The following is a 19,912-nucleotide window of genomic DNA, read 5'->3' as shown; positions in this document are numbered from 1 at the left end:
GCGAGACAACAAGAACTGCACACAATATTCAAGATGCGTGTGTACCATGAATTTATACAGTGGCATTATTATGTTTTCTTTCTTATTATCTGTCTCTTTCCTAATGGTTCCGAACAGCGTTCGCTTTTTTGACTGTCACTGCATATTGAGCAGACGTTTTCAGAGAACTATCCACGATGACTCCAAGATTGCTTTCTTGAGTGGTAACAGCTAAGTTAGACCCCATCATTTCGTATGTATAGTTTGGATTATTTTTTTCCAATTACTTTGCACTTTCCAACACTGAATTTCATCTGCCATTTTGTCACCCAGTCAAGTGAGATCCCTTTGTAACTCTTTGCAGTCAGCTTTGGACTTAACTATCTTCAGTAGTTTAGTATTGTCTGCAAATTTTGTTCAGCCCTTTTCCCACATCATTTATGAATATGCTGAATAGCATGTGTCAGTACAGATCCTTGTTGCCAAGAAGGCCAATGGCATTTTGGGATGTATAAGTAGGGGCATTGTCAGCAGATCGAGGGACATGATCGTTCCCCTCTATTTGACATTGGTGAGGCCCCATCTGGAGTACTGTATCCAGTTTTGGGCCCCACGCCACAAGAAGGATGTGAAGAATTTGGAAAGCGTCCAGCGGAGGGCAACAAAAATGATTAGGGGACTGGAACACGTGACTTCTGAGGAGAGGCTGAGGGAACTGGGATTGTTTAGTCTGCAGAAGAGAAGAATGAGGGGGGATCTGATAGCTGCTTTCAACTACCTGAAAGGGGGTTCCAAAGAGGATGGAGCTAGACTGTTCTCAGTGGTAGTAGATGACAGAATGAGGAGTAATGGTCTCAAGTTGCAGTGGGGGAGGTTTAGGCTGGATATTACGAAAAACTTTTTCACTAGGAGGGTGGTGAAGCACTGGAATGCGTTACATAGGGAGGTGGTGGAATCTCCTTCCTTGGAGGTTTTTAAGGTCAGGCTTGACAAAGCCCTGGCTGGGATGATTTAGTTGGGGATTGGTCCTGCTTTGAGCAGGGGGTGGGACTAGATGACCTCCTGAGATCCCTTCCAACCCTGATATTCTATGATTCTATGATCCTTGGAGTACCCTGCTATTTACCTCTCTTCATTGTGAAAACTGCCCATTTATTTCTACTCTTGGCTTCCTATTTTTTAACCAGTTACTGATCCAAACCTTCCCTCTTATCGCATGACGGCTTACTTTGCTTAAGAGCCTTTGGTGAGGGTCCTTGTCAAAGGCTTTCTGAAAATCAAACTACACTACATCCACTGTATCAGCCTTATGTACATGCTTGTTGACTCCCTCAAATAATTCTAATAGATTGATGAAGCATGATTTCCCTTTACAAAAGCCACGTTCCCGCTTTCCCACATATTGTGTTCATTGGCGCGTCCAATAATTCTGTTCTTTACTATCGTTTTAATCAATTTGTCTGGTACAGAAGTCAGGCTCCCTGGCCTGTAATTGCCAGGATTGCCCCTGAAGCCTTTTTTAAAAATAGGTGTTACATTAGCTATCCTCCAGTCATCTGGAACAGAGGCTGATTTCAATGATAGGTTATATACCACAGTTAGTAGTTTTGCAATTTCGTATTTGAGTTCCTTCAAAACTTTTGGGTGAATACCATCTGGTCCTGGTGACTTATTACTGTTAAATTTATTAATTTGTTCCAAAACCTCCTCTATTGCTGACTTTCCTTTGGCACATATTGTGTTTTACTTAGTTTATAACTTTGCACCAGCTGAAAGGGCTTCTGGGGATTTAAAAAAAAGAAAAGGTTACATGATTTCAATTTGCTGCTTTTGGACTGAGCCAACCTAGCACTGCTGCTCCAAGGAAGTGGGGACCATTTCAATCCCCAATAGCTCACTTTCCTTGAGGGTAATGACATTGTTAGCTAACTGGTAACTCCAGCCTTTCATTGGGAGATAGCATTGATGTGCTGTGATTTATAGGACATTAAAGTCATCATTCCGATGGCCTTTGGGTGTTTCCCTCCCCTTCAACTCTGACCCCATGCCACTATACCCACTGTAGCTCTTCTTGGCCATAGAAGCATTAACTGTGTATGAGATAAGCAACAGCATGGGAAGAGTTGAGGATGTTACTAGGGAGTTTGCAACAGGTCAAGGCTTGAGAGAACTTTCCATTTTAACAAATATTTACAGTCAGTCTAAATAACACCAAATCCTCAGAGAGGCTGCAACACCAATTAGAAGAGCAGAGCTGATCAGCTGAAGGCTGCTCTGTGAATAAATTTCACCCACCAGCCAGCCACTGAGGAGTCCAGCAGATGCTTTTGCCTCTTTTAGTTCTACAGGCTCGATGTGGCCTAGTCTCCCTTTCCTAGAGGTGAATGCCAAGGTGGGCTCGCCAACATTACAAGACAGCTAAAATCCACCAAGTCATAGCAACAGCCATATCATTCTCAGCATGTCCCCTATGAATACTTCACTTGTTTGACAGGCAGTCTGGAGGCTGCTGACCTACAGGACAGTCCACACCATGCTAGTTGACAGCTGTGCTTTCCCTAAGGCATCTATGCCACTTTGCAGAGATGAGCTGGTACTGTACGGCAGGGCACCCACATTTTGCTCAAATGAGGGCCTATTGGTAACTTCCAGGAGCCAGAGCTGCATGCATACCTTGCATAAAATGTCTGTCAACCCCTCATTCTCAGAGAAGGGTAGCTCCGAGCACACAGATGCCAGTATGCCATGTTCTACTCTGATCTAAGTGGTTTCAACTTGAATCAGGATGGAACATTTCAAGCTAGGAGCCGTCAATATCATGGAATGTACATTGCATTAAAGCAGAGGACAGCTGTGGGCCACCTTACCACCCCATCAGTACCTCTTTCACTGCCTCTGTGAGGCCCACTTCTCCTGGAGCCAAGCCCTCCAGTCCAGCTCTCTGCTTGATGGCCTCCGTGATCAGCTTGCTGTGTCTCAGTATTATCTCGATGGCTGTACTTTCACTGGTGGCCACTGAAGGAAAAGAATATATTAAGAATGGAGGGGGTTCCTGCAGGCTCTTATCTCTATTCACCCCATTTCAGATAGGGGCACCTCCCCTCAGTGGGAACGCTTCCCTTTGAGAGCTGGGGGAGGGTCAAGGACTAAGGTGAAGACTTTGGTGGCATTAGTTATGGCTGTGAAAACACCATTCAACAACTAATCCAATTAGAAATAAAGCAGGAGTAACAGTGTTCAATGCTTGTCCACTTTGGAGCGTGGGGTGAGAAGAACAGGTTTCGTGATTCTTTTGAAGGAATTTCTTTAAAGAAACACAGTCAACTTAAACAATCATCACACTTCTCTTTGAGTGCATCCTGCCTGCTTTTGTAACCAGCAGTGCCTAAGATTGCTGTAGTGGAACAAATTAGAGGATAAATATATTTTCTCTAGTTTTTCCAGTGTGTTTACCTGGTACATTTAACAGCAGTTTGTGTACAGTCAGCTTCACTCTTTCCCAACATTGCGAGTCAGCCAGCTGAGCGCCACTCTTGTTTGTGTGAGATTATTATTCAGTAAGTGGGGAAAGAAAAGCATTTTAAAGTAGAAAAATGTAATTATAGTTGGCAGGGAAACTGAGGCAGAAATAAGTTCTAGAGGGTCAGGCAGTGGACCTGTACCAGCTGTGGCCTTGGAGTTACCATTAGCTTATGTTTTCAAACTGATAGGGTTTCAGTTTGATGGTACCTCTTGAATTCTTTCAAATCAGTTTTTTACTGAAGGTGCTAACCAGGTGCAGAGAGGTGACAGACTTGCATTTTCGTTACCTGGCAGGACACCAGGGAGGGGGAACTGAGTCAGGGAAAGACAAACACCCTCCCCAGGCCCCAAAAGCTTTGCTGATTTCTAGAGACAAATGCTGCGCTGTTTGAAAGAGTTTAGTAAATATCAGTTCTCCAGTCCTGCTGTGTCCCCTTATTTCTCATTTCAATGAGCAATATGCTACACGATTCTAGCAATGCATAACACCACATGAAAAGCTGTTCTGGTGTTTCCGGCTCCAACTATAAAGAGTGGGTGCTGGAAGTCATACAAGAAAGATGGCTTTCACCATTTTTCCAGCCACGTTGGGGGGTGACCCAAGGGATTCAGACACACAGCCAAACCTCTAGATGCTTATCTGAACTCTGAAGCATTTAGTCACCACTTCACAGGATTGTGGTGAGAACTGTTGTACATCTCTACATCTGCAGCAGGGGGGAGTGCAGGAAGTGAGAAGATCTGGTGGGATCTGAGAGGAAAGCACCTCTAAAGCACAGGAGGAAAGTAGACTGAGTGAGATTTGTTGTTGACTGCGGGAGGGAGGCTCTGTAGATAATCCATTTCTGATGTCTGCGGGGATGAGGGGGAGACGGATGGGTGGGAACAATGAGAAAGGCACCTCAGGGAGGATCTGGTGGGATCTAGAAGGAAAGCATCTTTGTCCAGAATACAACATCACTACCTGTTTGGAAGAAAAACTCTGCATCGGGTTCCTTCCGGATTTCCTCAATGAGCAGGTTCAGAGGAAGCTCTGCCTCTCGCACTGCCAGTAGCAGCTGCCAAACAGCAGTCACCGACACAGTTTGTTCTTCCAGTGCTGCAGATACGAGTGAGCTGAAACCACTCGAGTCAGTCTCCCTCTTCACAATCTGTTCCATTACCTTCAAGAAACAGGCACCAAGACACTAAGAGGAACTTCTATGCATCTGCCACAGACTAGCCAACTAGCCGTCTGCCTGCTGGAGATCTGGACGCGCATTTTGATAGTGCCCTGCTGCGATCTATACCAGGAATATGTGTCATGTGACCAAAATGCTTGAGCCATGCAGCAGCTAATGTGCAGCCAGACTGGGTACTTACAGGAGTACCAGTGTGCGATAAGACATGCCAGCACCAAGAGAAACTGAAGCCATTCCCTTGGCTGTGGAGTGAGTAGTTGCTATTTGGCAACTTTTAGCTCCATGAATCCATCTTTTGCTGTGTTTTGCTGCACCTGGTGAAAGCTAACAAGACATTAACCCAACTTCTGCAATAAAAAAACCCACATTGTGTTGCACTGATGAATGAAATAATCAGGTCCTCTTTAGCCTTCCACACACAAATCAGGGTTTAGGACACCATACTCTAGTCAAATATGAAGACAGACAATCCTCTCACCTCTCTTTCTCCAGGAGCTAAGTTTTGTGCAGCTGAGATCCCTCGCAGCAGCATCTGTGTGTCCATGAAGAGCTCTGCAAAGTTTTCTTGGTATCGTTTCAGTAACTGGGTCCCATAATCCTCTGGGGTCCTTCTGGCTGAATGCAAATGAAAACAACAGTTCAATATGTTGTGCCTTTCTGATGCTCAGAGCTAAGGGGATAAAGCAGACAGGGGACCACACTGGAACACTAGGTTACTGCAGTAGCCTTTCATTTGGAAGACCTGGGTCCAAATCCAAGCACAGGATGCAAGGTAAAAATAGGCTTCAGTTCTAATCACTAAGGATCTGTAAACTGAAAATTGAAGGAAGCACAGATTCTCCTCACAAGAGCCTTGGAGGCCAAGGGGTTGCAGGACAGGTCTGAGGTGTCTTGGTAGTACTGTGCTATGAATATCAGAGTTAGATACTCCAGTCAGGATGGAGTGTTACTGGCAGAGCCCCGGGGATCAGAAGGAATGGATGGCAGCAGGTGTGAGGTGCACTGCACTGGCTGAGCTGTGTAACAGAAGTTTGCAGTGTCCACCTGCCCTTTAGTGAGGTCTAGCCAAAGGCTATTAGCCATTCAGTTGTCTGAGCTCTAAACTTATCCATATAAAAGGAGACATTATAAACTGTACAGTGTGTGTATACACATAAAAGTCTCCTGGCTGCAGATAGATATTCCTAGTCTATTCAAAGCATCAGTCACAGTCCTCCTAGTTCAGAAGATCAAAGGCTCAGCTTCTTAAACAGACCTTATAGTCCAGCATATGAAGACAATATTGTGAGACGATCCTTCACAGTTTCTCCTTTCGATTCCCCTGTAGTTAGAAGGTTCCATTGCTGACTTTTAGTTGTCGTTACATTGAGGGCGCCTATGGTCTATAAGTCACAGACTGTGAGTAACTCTTCAGGTGTGTACAAGTAATATATTAAATACACTACACCATTTCCCAAACAACCACATGGCCAAGATAATCTGGGTCAGGGTAGGCGGGGTTATCTTTGATGAGAATATTTAGGGGAAAGTAAAGCAAATTGTGGATTGCAAAACAGCAGCCAAAAAACAAACAAACAAAAAAACCCCAATGCCTCTTCTGAAGACCTGAGAAATGAGGAACCTAGAATGCCACATTCCACTGTAGGCGCAGCAACACCAGAATGTAGTTGAAAACTTGAGTGAATCAGGAAAGAGCACCAATGAGATTCAGATGCTGAAGGAAGGAATGAGTTACAATTACAGAGCTATTGGGCTTTTGGGGAATAGATAGAGAGTCTCAAAGAATTGGAAATGTACACACTGTAAAGAGAGAGCACAACTCTTTAGGGTGGTGAAAGGGGGCAATGGGAATTAATGGATGAAATTAAGAAAAGGAAGATTCAGAGTGAACATCAGAAAAAACTTCCTGCCAGTGAATTAAATGAGACAGTGGCCTGGTCTCCCAAGCGAAGCGGTGAAAGCCTCATTGCCCAATCTAGCGTTAAATGTAGCATCCTGGAGCTGTAAGGAACAATCCTGCACTGAGCAGGGAGCTGGGCTAAGAACTAGTAGGTTTTTTCCTCATATTTAATGTTTAAGATTTCATTAAACAAACATTAATTCTTAGAATTGATTCCAAATCTTGTAATCATGTCTAGCCCTGAAAATGCATGCACACTGAGTATGAGTCACTTAAACTCTGTTCATAGCAATAAGGTACATTTCACATCACAGTAATACTCTACCAAATCCAGAGCTGTTCAATTTGACACACAGTGCAGTACGGTATCAGTGGACTCTCCCACACTCTTTATTTCCATGGTAAAGAACTGTGCTTCTATTTATTCCAATTTCAATTCCAGAATATGCAACTCATGTAATGAAGGAATGCTCCTCGCTGGAATGGGTATTACCATTAGATAATTAACCATATTCGTAGTCTGATGTTTCAAGGGAAGCAATGGTGCTCAACAAATGATGAGGCAAACTGTCTGCCTGGAATGTTTGTCACAGAGGGATTTCTCGGTATTATGAGCACAAATTTGCTTTCTATTAAACTTTCATTTACATTTCACTGCATTTCAATTTAGTTTTTAATTTTTAAGTGGCTTCAGCACTGATGAAAGATGCTGGCCTATTTGAAGTCCAGGAGGGAGGACCTAGGCCCACACAGGATAGAAGGTCCAACCCCACTCAAATGAGGGATGGTCCTCAGAGCTCAAAAAACAGAGCTGCTGTGGCCAGGGAGAGGCACCCTTCCCCCAGCCCTGAGCTGCTGCAGCGAGAGCGGACTGGGGGAAGTCCTCTCTCCCCGCTGCAACCTGCATCCCAAACCCCTCATCCCTGCCCCCCCCGAGCCTTCAATGCCAGCCACACCCCTTGCCCCCCCTACACCCCAACCCTCTGCCCTAGCCTTGAGCCCCCTCCCACACTCTGAACCCCTCGACCCCACCCCGCCACACATCTCCTCCATATTGGTGCACATAACAAAAAATTCATTTCACACATGGATCTAAGAAATTAGATGGAACATTGCTGAGGAGGAGGTGCGGTGACTCAGTGCAGCCATGGACAGGGAGTGCCTAAATAGAGAAGGTGCAACCAGAACCTCAGCTGGAGGTTATAGAGGAGCCAGAATAGGGGCTGCACTGGGCACACTGGAGGTAGGCATCTGCCAGGGTCTCCTGTGTGGGATTGAATGCCTTGGAGCCTGAAATCTTTCACAGAAATGACTATAAATGCATTAATAGTGGTTATTTGGGAGTTACACTCTTTTCTCCCCAATGCTGTGGTGATCCATACTTTCGTGGTCTCGAGCTGCAATTACACTTTGACACTGCCCAGCAACCTACTCCAAACTGCAGCTGTGGCAAAACACAGCAGCACAATTACTCAAGGACTTTGAATTCAACAGATATTAATGCAGACTCAAGGACTCCAGCAGCAGCCATCACATAGGGACTGCTTCAAAGGTCTCATTACTACCACACACTATGCTTAAACACAGTAACAGTGCCAGTCTATGTGACAGCCCTAGGTCCTGTCCCTGGGAAAGAACTACTGACTCTCCCATGTTACTATATCGACATTTACCTGTGACACAGGAAAGCCCCTCCCTTTTAACTTGCTCTGTGACACATCTGTGGGACCCTTCTGGGTAAGGCCAAACACCAATTCTAGATTAGATTATTAGAGCTGGATTTTCATAGGGCTACATTATAAATTTACAAAACAAACTGTATAAATGCCAACTAAACACTGCAGGATTGCAGCCATTAACGGAAAGAGCTCCAAGGGAGGGCCTGGATTCAGTGTGGGAACCTATATTTCATATGGTCATTCATGATGTGGAAGGTGTAACTGTTTTAAGTGTCCCATCTGCTGCAGAGGTTATAGCTTTGCCCACTCTCCAGCTCTGGTTCTCTCCTTAGTCCTGTAAATTATATCTAGCTCTCTGATAAAACCTTGTAAGATCCTGAGAGAGATCTCAGGGACACCCATCAGCTCTGGGAGACTGTAGGGCTTATATGTTCTGCAGAACCAAAGAGACTCCTGTGGAATTTAGTGGGTCAGATTCTCAGCTGGCATCTGATTTCAATGGATATACACAAACTGAAAATCTAGCCCACAATCTCCACATGAGTCCCAAGCCATGGGGAAAGGCACTCAAAACCAGCCTTCTGAAAGAAAGCTAGTCACATCCTGCGCTCTGGAGAGAGACTCATTTTCCTCAGCAGTGAGATTGGCTAACATGAAATACTGGGCATGAAAGGCGATGTTTGTGCTTGAATGCTTTGGTATCTGCGAGATTTTGGTATCTGCTTTTCTCACATAAGGGGGCACCTGTACGAGCAGCCAAATATGCCACTAATACATCAGTGCATCGAACAGTGGAGTTTGGCAATTTTGCCTATAAAAGGAACACTGTATGCAACCTTAGGTTTGTCGCAGATACCAGTGCTGTTATGTTCATGTGATTAACTAAAAAGCTTATTTGTAATTAGATACTGGACAGAAACACTCTTGTATTTAACAGATTAGCTTTAAATCATTATATTTAAATTTCACCAAGAAGCAGTTATGGGCTTGCATATGGTAACACTTGCTCTGTATCATAACATGGGCCTGGGGAGGGACAGACCATTGTCACTGGCAAGGTCCTCTTATCCCATTGTTCTTTCACTCATTTGGTGTTTTGTGAAAATAGTCTCCATTTCTGCTTTTATAAAAGTAAGCTTTCAGAAGTGCACTGAAGTCCAGACAAACATCCAAACTTTCTGGCCATTATCTGAACACTTTGAAGATTTCATAGACTCATGGATTCTAAGGGAAGAAGGGGTCACTGTGATCATCCAGTCTGATCTCCTGTGTAACACAAGCCACAGAACTGCCCCACAATAATTCCTAGAGCAGATCTTCTAGGATAACATCCAATCTTGAGTTAAAAATTGCCAGTGATGAGAATTTGCCTTGGTAAATTGTTCCAGTGGCTAATTCCCTCACTGTTAAAAATTTACATCTCTTATTTCCAGTCTCATTTTGTCTAACTTCAACTTCCAGGCACTGGATTGTGTTATACCCTTCTCTGACAGATTGCAGAAGCCATTATCAAATATTTGCTCCCCATGTAGGTGCTTATAGACTGTGATCAAGTCACCCCTTAGCTTTTCTTTGTTGAGCTAAATCCATTAATACCTGTGCCATCAGACACAACTGCTGCTGCCACCAAATTGTCTAGAAGAAGGTGCAGATCAGGGAATGATGCTTTTACAGCCCCAAGGAGTTTTACCAAGCTCTCAGCTTTCAGGGTCTTCTCTTCCACCACCTTCCTGAGCAGACTCTCCATTGCCTCCCTGTGGGAGCTGCCTTCACAGCAATCCAGAATCACCTGAAGGAACAAGCAAACAACCAGTTATGAGAAATTCTTAATGACTTATGTCTGAATGACTCAAGATGGCCTAAAATGGCATAAGATTACACAATGCTCTATTAGTTTTGTATAATCTTTTTACACTTTTTCTAGTATTGCACCTACTGTATCCATTGCTTCAGTATTTCACATCATACTCTGAAGTATTTATAAGGTGCCTGTAACTTTGGTTTATAAGCACACTATATGTGACTGACATTTGTCAACCAGAAAAATAGGTTGTGAAGAAACACGTCTGGAGGATAATGACTGAACTGGGGAAGGTGGTCTCTGGCTGAAAGAGACTTCCAACCTGTGTATGGAAGATCTGTAACCTGTTTGTATTATCTATCAGGATGAGACACTGCTTGATTCAAATCCTGTCTAGTTTATAGAACTCAGATTGCAATTTTACTTTTATTTCTTATGTAACCAACTTTGATCTGTATGCTTTATTATTTATAATCACTTACAATCTGTCTTTCTATAGTTAATAAACCTGTTTTATATATTACCTAAAACAGCACTTTTTGGTTGAAGAGCTTAGGAAATCCGCTCAGATTGTAAGGGCTGGTGGACGTCCACTTTCCTTTGTGGAAGTGGCAGATTGAGTAATAAACTTACATTGTTCAGGCTTCTGACCAGGGCAAGATGGTACAGCCCTGGGGCGTCAGTCTGGGAAGCTGCGGGGAATTGGCTGGAGTCTCTCTACTGCTGTTGTGTAAGTGCAGTACCTGGAAAGGTTTGCAGCTTGTCACAGCATCACAGTATGAGAGGGAGCCCCGGTTGGTGGCACAGACTGCTCAGTGGCACCCAGTTCCAGATGGCACCTCGGGGAACCCGTCACATAGGTATATGTAGTTTATTGACCTCCCTCTATGCACAAGGTCAGATCACAGAATCATAAAATATCAGGGTTGGAAGGGACCTCAGGAGGTCATCTAGTCCAACCCCCTGCTCAAAGCAGGACCAATCACCAAATTTTGCCCCAGATCCCTAAGTGGCCCCCCTCAAGGATTGAACTCACAACCCTAGGTTTAGCAGGCCAATGCTCAAACCACTGAGCTATCCCTCCCCCCAGTGGGATTATGTTTTCCCACTGAACCTGGCACTTAGAGTTGGTCAAAAAATGGAAAAAACATTTTTGACAAAGAATTTCAATGTTATTTTCATTCTGCAGGTTCCAAAAAGATTGTTGATTTATTCAAAATAAATTTCCTTTTAAAAATTTTTTTGGTTTTTAGGTTTTTTTGTTTGTTTTTTCAGTTTTTTTTCTTTTTTTTGCTCCTGGAAAATGGGTGGAAGGGAGAGAAAAAACTTATTATTTTAATAAATATCTTATTTGTTAACAGTGATTTATTTATATGACCCAGCCATGGACCATCCCTTATGCATGGTATAACAAATACTTAGCACAAGATTAAAAACACACTCTGAATACAAGATTGCACTTCTCGAATACAGGCAGTAGCAGAAGAGATGGTCTTTTCACAAGGAATAACAGATACCACATTCCAAACACAGGCTAGCATGGACACTATGCAAGAAAACCCTTTACAAACAGCAGACTCTACATTGCTCTGCTGTCAGCAAATAGTTGTGAAACCCACTGGAAAAGTGTGTTTCATCTCATAGATTCATAGATATTTAGGTCAGAAGGGACCATTATGATCATCTAGTCTGACCTCCTGCACAATGCAGGCCACAGAATTTCACCCACCACTCCTAAAAAAGACCTCACACCTATATCTGTGCTATTGAAGTCCTCAAATTGTAGTTTGAAGACCTCAAGGAGCAGAGAATCCTCCAGCAAGTGACCCGTGCCCCATGCTACAGAGGAAGGCGAAAAACCTCCAGGGCCTTCCAATCTGCCCTGGAGGAAAATTCCTTCCCGACCCCAAATATGGCGATCAGCTAAACCCTGAGCATATGGGCAAGATTCATCAGCCAGATACTACAGAAAATTCTTTCCCGGGTAACTTGGATCTTACCCCATCTAAAAACCCATCACAGGCCATCTCCTTCTGCTACTGCTACCAATTACTCTGTTAGCTCAAGTTGTAGATCTGTGCTGTGACTGTAAAGGGTCCAGACCCTGCTAATGACACAGCCTGGGGGTCAGCATGGTTCTACATGATGGAATTTGCATTTTTTCAATCTGTTTTTTAAATTAGGAAACTGCATCAAAAAGTTACGTTAAAAGAATATAAGGATTGAAAAGTCAAGCTCTCACAAGCTAGGAAATGCCACAGTTAAGGTTGCACATGCAACCTTAATCCAGCCCCCTTGTCTGTATGCATTATGATAGCTTTTAATTACAAGATCACATACTATTGTTTCCATGGGACCCCTGCCTCATTCAATGCACAGGATGGAACTGCTCTTGGGGTGAATCAGCATTGTGGGGGGGAAAAAAAAAAAAAAAAGAAGAGAGAGTTACTCACCTTTTGCATAAACATAGGTTCTTTGAGATCTGTGTCCGTGTGGGTGCTCCACTTTAGGTGTTTGTCTGCCCCTGACCTCATAATTGGAGATTTATGGTAGCAGTGCCCGGTTGAGTCACACATGCGTGGTCCCCATCTCGCACCACTTCAGAAGGCTAATTGGCGCCATGCGACCAACCCCCTCTCTGTTCCTTCTCTACTACAGAGCATTAGTGTGAAACTCCGAAGTACAGGGGAAGAGGGAGGGTAGTGGAGCACCCACAGGGGGACACATCTCGAAGAACTTATGTTACTGCACAAGGTGAGTAACTTTCTCTTTTTCTTCTTCTGCCCTCCGGTAGGTGGAAGGGGCTTCAGAGTTGAAGTCATAGCAGATGAGAGTACAGAGAGTCCAAACAGGGTAGCGGAGGTTGCATGTTGTTCTAAAGCATAATGTTGAGTAAATGCATGGACTGAGGCCCAGGTTGTAGTCTTACAGATTTCTGTAATGGGAACATTGTTAAGGAATGCTCTGGGGGTTGATAAGGCCATGGTGGAACGAATGAGAATCCCCAAATGGGGTTGTTGGACATGCTGATGGTAACAGTTTTATGCAATTCGAAATCCATTTGGATAGCCTCTGTGTGGATATGGCATTCCCTTTCGATCGTTCAGTGATTGAAATAAACAGTTTTGGAGACTTACAAAAGGCTTTTGTTTTGTCTACATAGAAGGCTATTGCCCTGCGTACATCCAAGGTATGTAGTCTGGACTGCCATCTAGCCTCGTGGGGCTTGGGGTAGAATATCGGTAGGTGGATAGGTTGATTGAGGTGAAAAGATGAGGCAATTTTAGGCAAAATCTCACGAGGGAAACTATCTTTGAAAAAGACTGTGTATGGTGGGTCTGCCATGAGAGTGCCCAATTCTCCCATCCATTTGGCAGATGTAATCGCCATAAGAAAAGATGCAACAAAAAGCATGTCATCCTGCGTTCAAATGGAGGGCAGGTGAGTATTTGAAGGACTAGATTAGATTAAGGTCCCATTGTGGGGTAACTTTTCTCACTTCAGGGTAGAAGTTGTTGAGGCCTTTGAGGAACCTTTTGGTGAGTGGGTGAGCAAATATAGATAATTCGTCTACCTTGTCGTGAAACGCTGTGATAGCGGAGAGATGCACTGCAATCAAGCTCATGGAAAGAACCAACTTTTTAAGTTGTAATAAGTAGTCCAGTATTAGTGGCAAAGGGGCTGAAATTGCTGCAGTTCATTTTTGTTGGCGCCATGCATCAAATTGTTTCCATTTGTATAGGTAGGTGGTGCGGGTGTTTGTTCTGCAGCTATGTAGCGAAGTGTTTTGTACTTCATTCAAATACCTTATTTCAGATCCCTTCAGCCACTGAGTAGCCACGCTTTGAGATGGAGTCTTTGGGGATCCGGATGAAGAATGTGACCTGTGTTCTGAGACAGAAGACGAGGCAGAAGCGGGAGTGTCTGTGGTGGGCATACCAAGAGTTTGAGAAGGTAAGGGTACAAAGTTCAAGTTGCAGTGGGGGAGGTTTAGATTGGATATTAGGAAAAACTTTTTCACTAAGAGGGTGGTGAAACACTGGAATGCGTTACCTAGGGAGGTGGTAGAATCTCCTTCCTTAGAGGTTTTTAAGGTCAGGCTTGACAAAGCCCTGGCTGGGATGATTTAACTGGGAATTGGTCCTGCTTTGAGCAGGGGGTTGGACTAGATGACCTTCAGGGGTCCCTTCCAACCCTGATATTCTATGAAAGTTTGGCAAGGCCATATGCGGGCTAATCAGAATTACCCTGGTGTTTTCATGTCTGATCTTGTGGCTCACCGGGGTTAGGAGGAGGGCTGGGGGAAACGCGTGTCGATTCATAGATATTAAGGTCAGAAGGGACAATTATGATAATCTAGTCTGACCTCCTCCACAATGCAGGCCACCAAATCCCACCCACCCACTCCTGCAATAAACCGCTCACTTATGTCTGAGCTATTGAAGTCCTCAAATCATGGTTTAAGGACTTCAAGGTGCAGAGAATCCTCCAGCAAGTGACCTGTGCCCCATACTGCAGAGGAAGGCGAAAAACCCCCAGGGCCTCTTCCAATCTGCCCTGGAGGAAAATTCCTTCCCAACCCCAAATATGGCGATCAGCTGAACCCTGAGCATGTGGGCAAGATTCACCAGCCAGATACCCAGGAAAGAATTCTCTGTAGTAACTCAGATCCCACCCCTTCTAACATCCCATCACAGGCCATTGGTCCTATTTATCATGAATAGTTAAAGATCAATTAATTGCCAAAATCATGTTATCAAATTATGTAAAGGAGAGGAGCTTTCCACTTCACAAGGAAGCGTTACCCAGAAAGCGGTGACCGAGTCCTGCCCTGGAGCAGAACAGTGGGCATTTGGTGTTTTGTGCCATTGTAATCAGGTCTATCATAGGGAATCCCCAATTCTTGAAGATGTTCTGGAGAACGTGTGTGTCCAGTTCCCACTTGTGGTCCTGGAAGAAATTCCTGCTTCATGTATCTGCCATAGTGTTCTGGCAGCCAGGTAGATATTGTGCTGTAATGTGGATATTGTGTCTGATGCACCACTGCCAGAGTCTTATGGCTTCTACACAGAGGGAGTGTGATTGTGCTCCCCCTTGTCTGTTTATATAAAACATGCAAGCCACATTGTCCGTGAGGATCTGTATGGTCTTGCCTTTGATGATCAATAAGAACTGGGAGCAAGCATTGCGAACACTTCTCCATTCTAGAAGATTTATGTGCAGAAGAATTTGCATTGGGGACCAGTGGCCCTGGATAGAATGCGGGTGTAAATGTGCTCCCCAGCCCAGAAGTGAAGAATCTATCGTGATGGTCATCATTGGGGGAGTTTGTGTGAATGGCATACCTAGGCAGACATTGTCTGGTTGAGTCCACCAGAGTAGAGACTTTTACCTTGTTTGATATTGTGAGGCACTTGTTTATATTGTATCTGTGGAGGACATAAGCCAATTGGAACCAGGCTTGTGGGCACCTCATGTGGAGTCTTGCATGCCTGACGACATACGTTGTGGAGGCCATGTGGCCTAGTAGTTGCAGGCATGTCTTGGCAGTGACTTGAGGACTGATTTGTACCATGGAAATCAGGTGGGTTAAGGTGAGGAATTGTTGTTGTGGTAGAGAGGCCATTGCCTCGGGAGAATTGAGGTACGCTCCAATGAACTTAATTTCTTGCACTGGTTTCAGTGTAGACTTTTGTGCATTTATCTGGAGGCCTAACCTCGTAAAGAGCGTGAGTGTCTGTTCTCAGAGTAACAGCCGTGTTAGTCTGTATTCGCAAAAAGAAAAGGAGTACTTGTGGCACCTTAGAGACTAACCAATTTATTTGAGCATGAGCTTTCGTGAGCTACAGCTGTGGCATCTAGTGCCGCTTGTTGTGTCGGTGCTTTGAGCAGACAATCGTCCAAGTATGGGAATATCATAATTCCTTTTCTGCATAGGCAGGCAGCCACAACAGCAAGGACCTTTGAAGAAACTCGAGGGGCAGTGGATAGGCCAAAAGGAAGGAACTTGTATTGGAAGTGATCCTGTCCTATTGCCAACCAAAGAAACTGCCGACATGAGGTATGGATGATTATATGAAAATACACATCCTAGAGGACCAGTCCCCCTTTTCTAACGCCGGGATTATGGAGGCTAGCGTGACCATCTTGAAGTGTTGGGTTTTTACGAAATTGTTGAGAAGTCTGAGATCGAGAATGAGTCTCCATCCTCTTTTTTTTCTGAGAGAAAACAACATGAATAGAAACCCTTCCCTTGCTATTTTGATGGTACCAGTTCTACTGCTCCTAGATGCAAGAGATGGGCAGCCTCTTGTTACAGTAGATGTTTGTGAGAGGAGTCCCTTAAGGAGGATAGAGAGGGAGGGTGGATGGAAGTAAATGGGATGGAGTATCTGATCTTGATTATCTCCAATACACATCCGTCTGTTGTGATGGACTGCAAGTCTGGGTAGTATGGGATAAGACGGTCTGAGAAGGTCTGAGATGGGAAAGGGTTCCAGCGTTGAAAGATGTAGCGTTCTCGGGCCCTCGACCAACACATCGAACTTGCTGTCTAGAGGATGGTTGGTGGACGTGGCAGCTTGTGGTGGAGACTGTTGTCTCCTTAAAGACCTTTGTTTACAACCCTGAGGTTCGTACTGCCTGTTTGATTGTGTATATGGTGTAGATTGGAACTTTTGTGGATTGTAATATTTGCTCTGTCTTCTCGTGTTCCTAGGGGTATAAATACCCAGGGATTTGAGAGTTGCCCTTGAGAGTATGTAAAGACTCATCAGTTTTGGCTGCAAAGAATTTAGGTCTATTAATGGAAAATCTTCAGTGTCAATTGCACCTCTCTGGCTTCTCCAGAGAGATGCAACCAAGAAGCTCTCCTCCTGACTATCACCTTAGCTGTAGACCGGGCTGCCATATCTGCAGAGTCCAAAGCAGCCTGCAAAGCCATTCTGGCAATCAGCTGTCCTTCAGAGGTGAGTGATCTAAATTGTTCTTTTTTCTCCTTGGGGAGAAATTCAATACAGTCTGCTAATTTTACATAATTTGTGTGGTCATATTTTCTAAGTAGTGCTTCATAGTTGGCAATTTGAAGACGGAGAGTCACCAAAGAATAAGCCTTGCGGCCGAAGAGGTCAAGCCTCTTCCAGTCCTTGTCATATGATGTATTTTTGGGGAATGGTTGTCTGCCCTGTTTGTTGACTGCATCAACAACCAAAGAATTTGATGTGGGGTGGGAAAAATGGAATTCTGTGCCCTTCAATGGCACATAATATTTTCTGTCAGAGCTCTTACAAGTTGGTGGAATGGTTGCTGGAGGAGTCTGCCAAATCAGTCTAACTGGTTCCATGATAGATTCATTCATGGGTAGGGAGATTTTAGATGAGGTCAATAGAATGTCAAGAAGTTTGTGTTGTGTTTCTTGGATTTCTTCCAGTGAGATGTCCAAGGAGCTTGCAACCCTCCTATAGAGGTCTTCAAAATTGTTTAAAGTCGTCCCCAGTGTTTTATTTGGGGGGGAAGAGGCAGGCGGAGGGGATGATGGTGTCATCAGGAGAAGATGAAGAAAAGTGGAGGGTAGGTTCAACATCCTAGTCACAGGGTTCATCCTGTTCTGCAGGCACCTCCTCAGGGGGCTGAGATGGTCCCGGTACCATGGACTGGGAGGTTTGCAGTGGTAAGAGGGATGTGTCATTCGTGGTGTCCAATATGACCATTGTGGTGGAGGTGGCATGGGTGTCATCCATGGGTACTTGTACCACTGAGGTTCTTTGGCCTCGGCATGATATCCTCTGTGTGATGGGGCATGCCCTGCCGGATTGTGAATGGGAAAAGAGTGTTGGGAGAAATAAATCTCTCCATTATCATCATCATCGTCGTCGCTTGAAAGGGGGAGGAGCTGACTGAGGCGTAGTGGAAAGGTGACTTGGTACTGAGCGGGCTGGGGGACCGCTGGTGCCGAAGATGGGTAATTCAGGCATTGAAGAGACCGTCAAATCCTTTTGTAGCTAGAACTGATTCAGTACCGACTGTGGCGGTGCCACGGGGGCCGTAGCGGTTGGTGCTGCTGATTGTGTCGGGACGGGCACGCACGCCAGCTGCAGTATATCACCAGTAGGTAGCAGCATGGCTTGCATTAGCGGGGAACTGCTGGGTGCCAGGTTGGCTTCGGTGGTGCAGAAGCATGGGGTTTCATTTTCTCTTTACTACTGTGTCAGAGCTGACTCATTTAGAGTCCTTAGCTCTCGCTGTATCCATGGAACCGGAGGGTGCTGCTACCTCAGCTGTAGAGGCTTATGGTGTGGTAGGTACAGTCTGAGCATGCTGGTGCGGGGAACGCCTTTTCTTGGCCGTTTCCCGAGTTGGCGAAGCCGCAGGATGCTTATTAGTCGCCTTTACAGTTGAGTGGTCTGTTGTCTGAGCCTTAGTAGAAGAGCCTCTGTCAGAGGTTGCCATAGGTGATTTGTGTCTGGGGTGTGTGTGTGGGGGGAAGGCAGGGGGTGGGTGTCCTTGCTTCCAGCTCAGATGCTGGCCTGAGGGACTTCTCCATTAGGAGTAATTTTAGTTACAAGTTCCTGGCTTTCCTGGTCCTGGTTGTTAACTTATGGCAGTGCGAACACTTTTGAGGGATGTGTTCTGTCCAACACTGGTATCGATAGCCTTACAGGTGAGGCAGCGTTTAAAGCCAGGGGAACAGGGCATGCCCCTGAGAGGAGAGCTTCGTCCACCCCATGAAGGGAGAACTGGGAGTAAAGGTTCAACGAAAACCTACTTCTAGTCAGGAAATAGGATTTTGGGGAGGGAGGGGGAATAAACAGGGACAAAACAAATGAAAACAGGTTGACTATTTCTAATAGTATTAGAACTAACTGGGGTTATTCTACACTAAATAAGCTCTGAGGCACTGCTAAGTGAACTGACTCACAGCCAATGGCGGTAAAGAAGGAACTAAGGACAGTTGGTCGCACAACGCCAGTTAACTGCCTAAAGCAGCACAAGACGGGGACCGCATATGTGCAACCCAACTAGGCACTGCTAACATAAATCTCCGATTATAGCTCGGGGCACCCATAGGGACATCACTCAACGAAGAAGTCTGCATTACATTTCACAATTTCATAAATAAAACACCACTACAAAGAAAAAAAAACAACAGAATTTTTGGGGGAGTACTTAAGATTTCAAAAAAAGATGGTTTTTCAAAAAAAAAAATTGAAAAATTTCAGCTAGCTCCACTTGCTCTTAATGCATACAGATCTACACTCCTGATGCAGCATCAAGGACCAAGAGCTCAGATCCATGCAACCTCTTGGAGCATCTGTGCCTCAGGCTTTGTAATACCTGTGGTGGATGCTCACTGCTTTGTGTGACCCTTCCTTCTCATGTACCCACTCCCATTTAATCATGTCTCCTTCAATGGAGGAAGTTTACCAAACATTGGGCTAATCTCTAAAGCCAGGAGGGGTAAACTTGGGATTCTGATAATAGCACCTTCTCTGGCCTTCTAGAATGGCTGGCAGCACAGTTCATGCTCAGAGACATTTTGCTGGGAGCAGTTAATAAAAGGAGCCTGTAACAAACAGTAATTTAAGAGACTATCATAGGTAAGAACAGAGATTCTCAGCTCAGGTGCTGTGGCCTCAAGTCAAACCCACTCACACAGAAAGCAGGCTTCATTCCCACCAATGGCCTCACGGATACTCTCTATTCATTGCAATACTGTGTCATAGGGCAACAAACAGGCCCAACTAACTGCAACAGAAATGAGGTTGCAGGCACCTTTACCAAATATATCACAGGTCACACACAAGAGAATTCAGAGTTTTGGTGTACGTAGATGGATTGTAAACAGCCTTCC

General features: G+C 44.8%; 1 protein-coding gene across 3 annotated transcripts in view; it reads right to left on the bottom strand.

Annotated features, from left to right (window-relative positions):
• ZBTB40 (zinc finger and BTB domain containing 40) overlaps positions 1 to 19,912 on the bottom strand; it is a 78,866-nt gene that overhangs the window by 23,634 nt on the left and 35,320 nt on the right. For all 3 annotated transcript variants that reach the window (XM_084651953.1, XM_084651954.1, XM_084651955.1), the window contains exons 6-9: positions 9,858 to 10,050; positions 5,161 to 5,297; positions 4,466 to 4,664; positions 2,861 to 2,994 (exon numbers count right to left, since the gene is read on the bottom strand). In XM_084651953.1, coding sequence (XP_084508079.1) covers positions 2,861 to 2,994; positions 4,466 to 4,664; positions 5,161 to 5,297; positions 9,858 to 10,050 — 663 coding nt within the window. The remainder of the gene's footprint in view (positions 1 to 2,860; positions 2,995 to 4,465; positions 4,665 to 5,160; positions 5,298 to 9,857; positions 10,051 to 19,912) is intronic.

The sequence above is a fragment of the Lepidochelys olivacea genome, assembly GCF_965140295.1.
Source record: "Lepidochelys olivacea isolate rLepOli2 genome assembly, chromosome: 18".
In the NCBI taxonomy this organism is placed as follows: Eukaryota; Metazoa; Chordata; order Testudines; family Cheloniidae; genus Lepidochelys; species Lepidochelys olivacea.
This window is presented reverse-complemented; position numbering and strand designations above follow the sequence as displayed.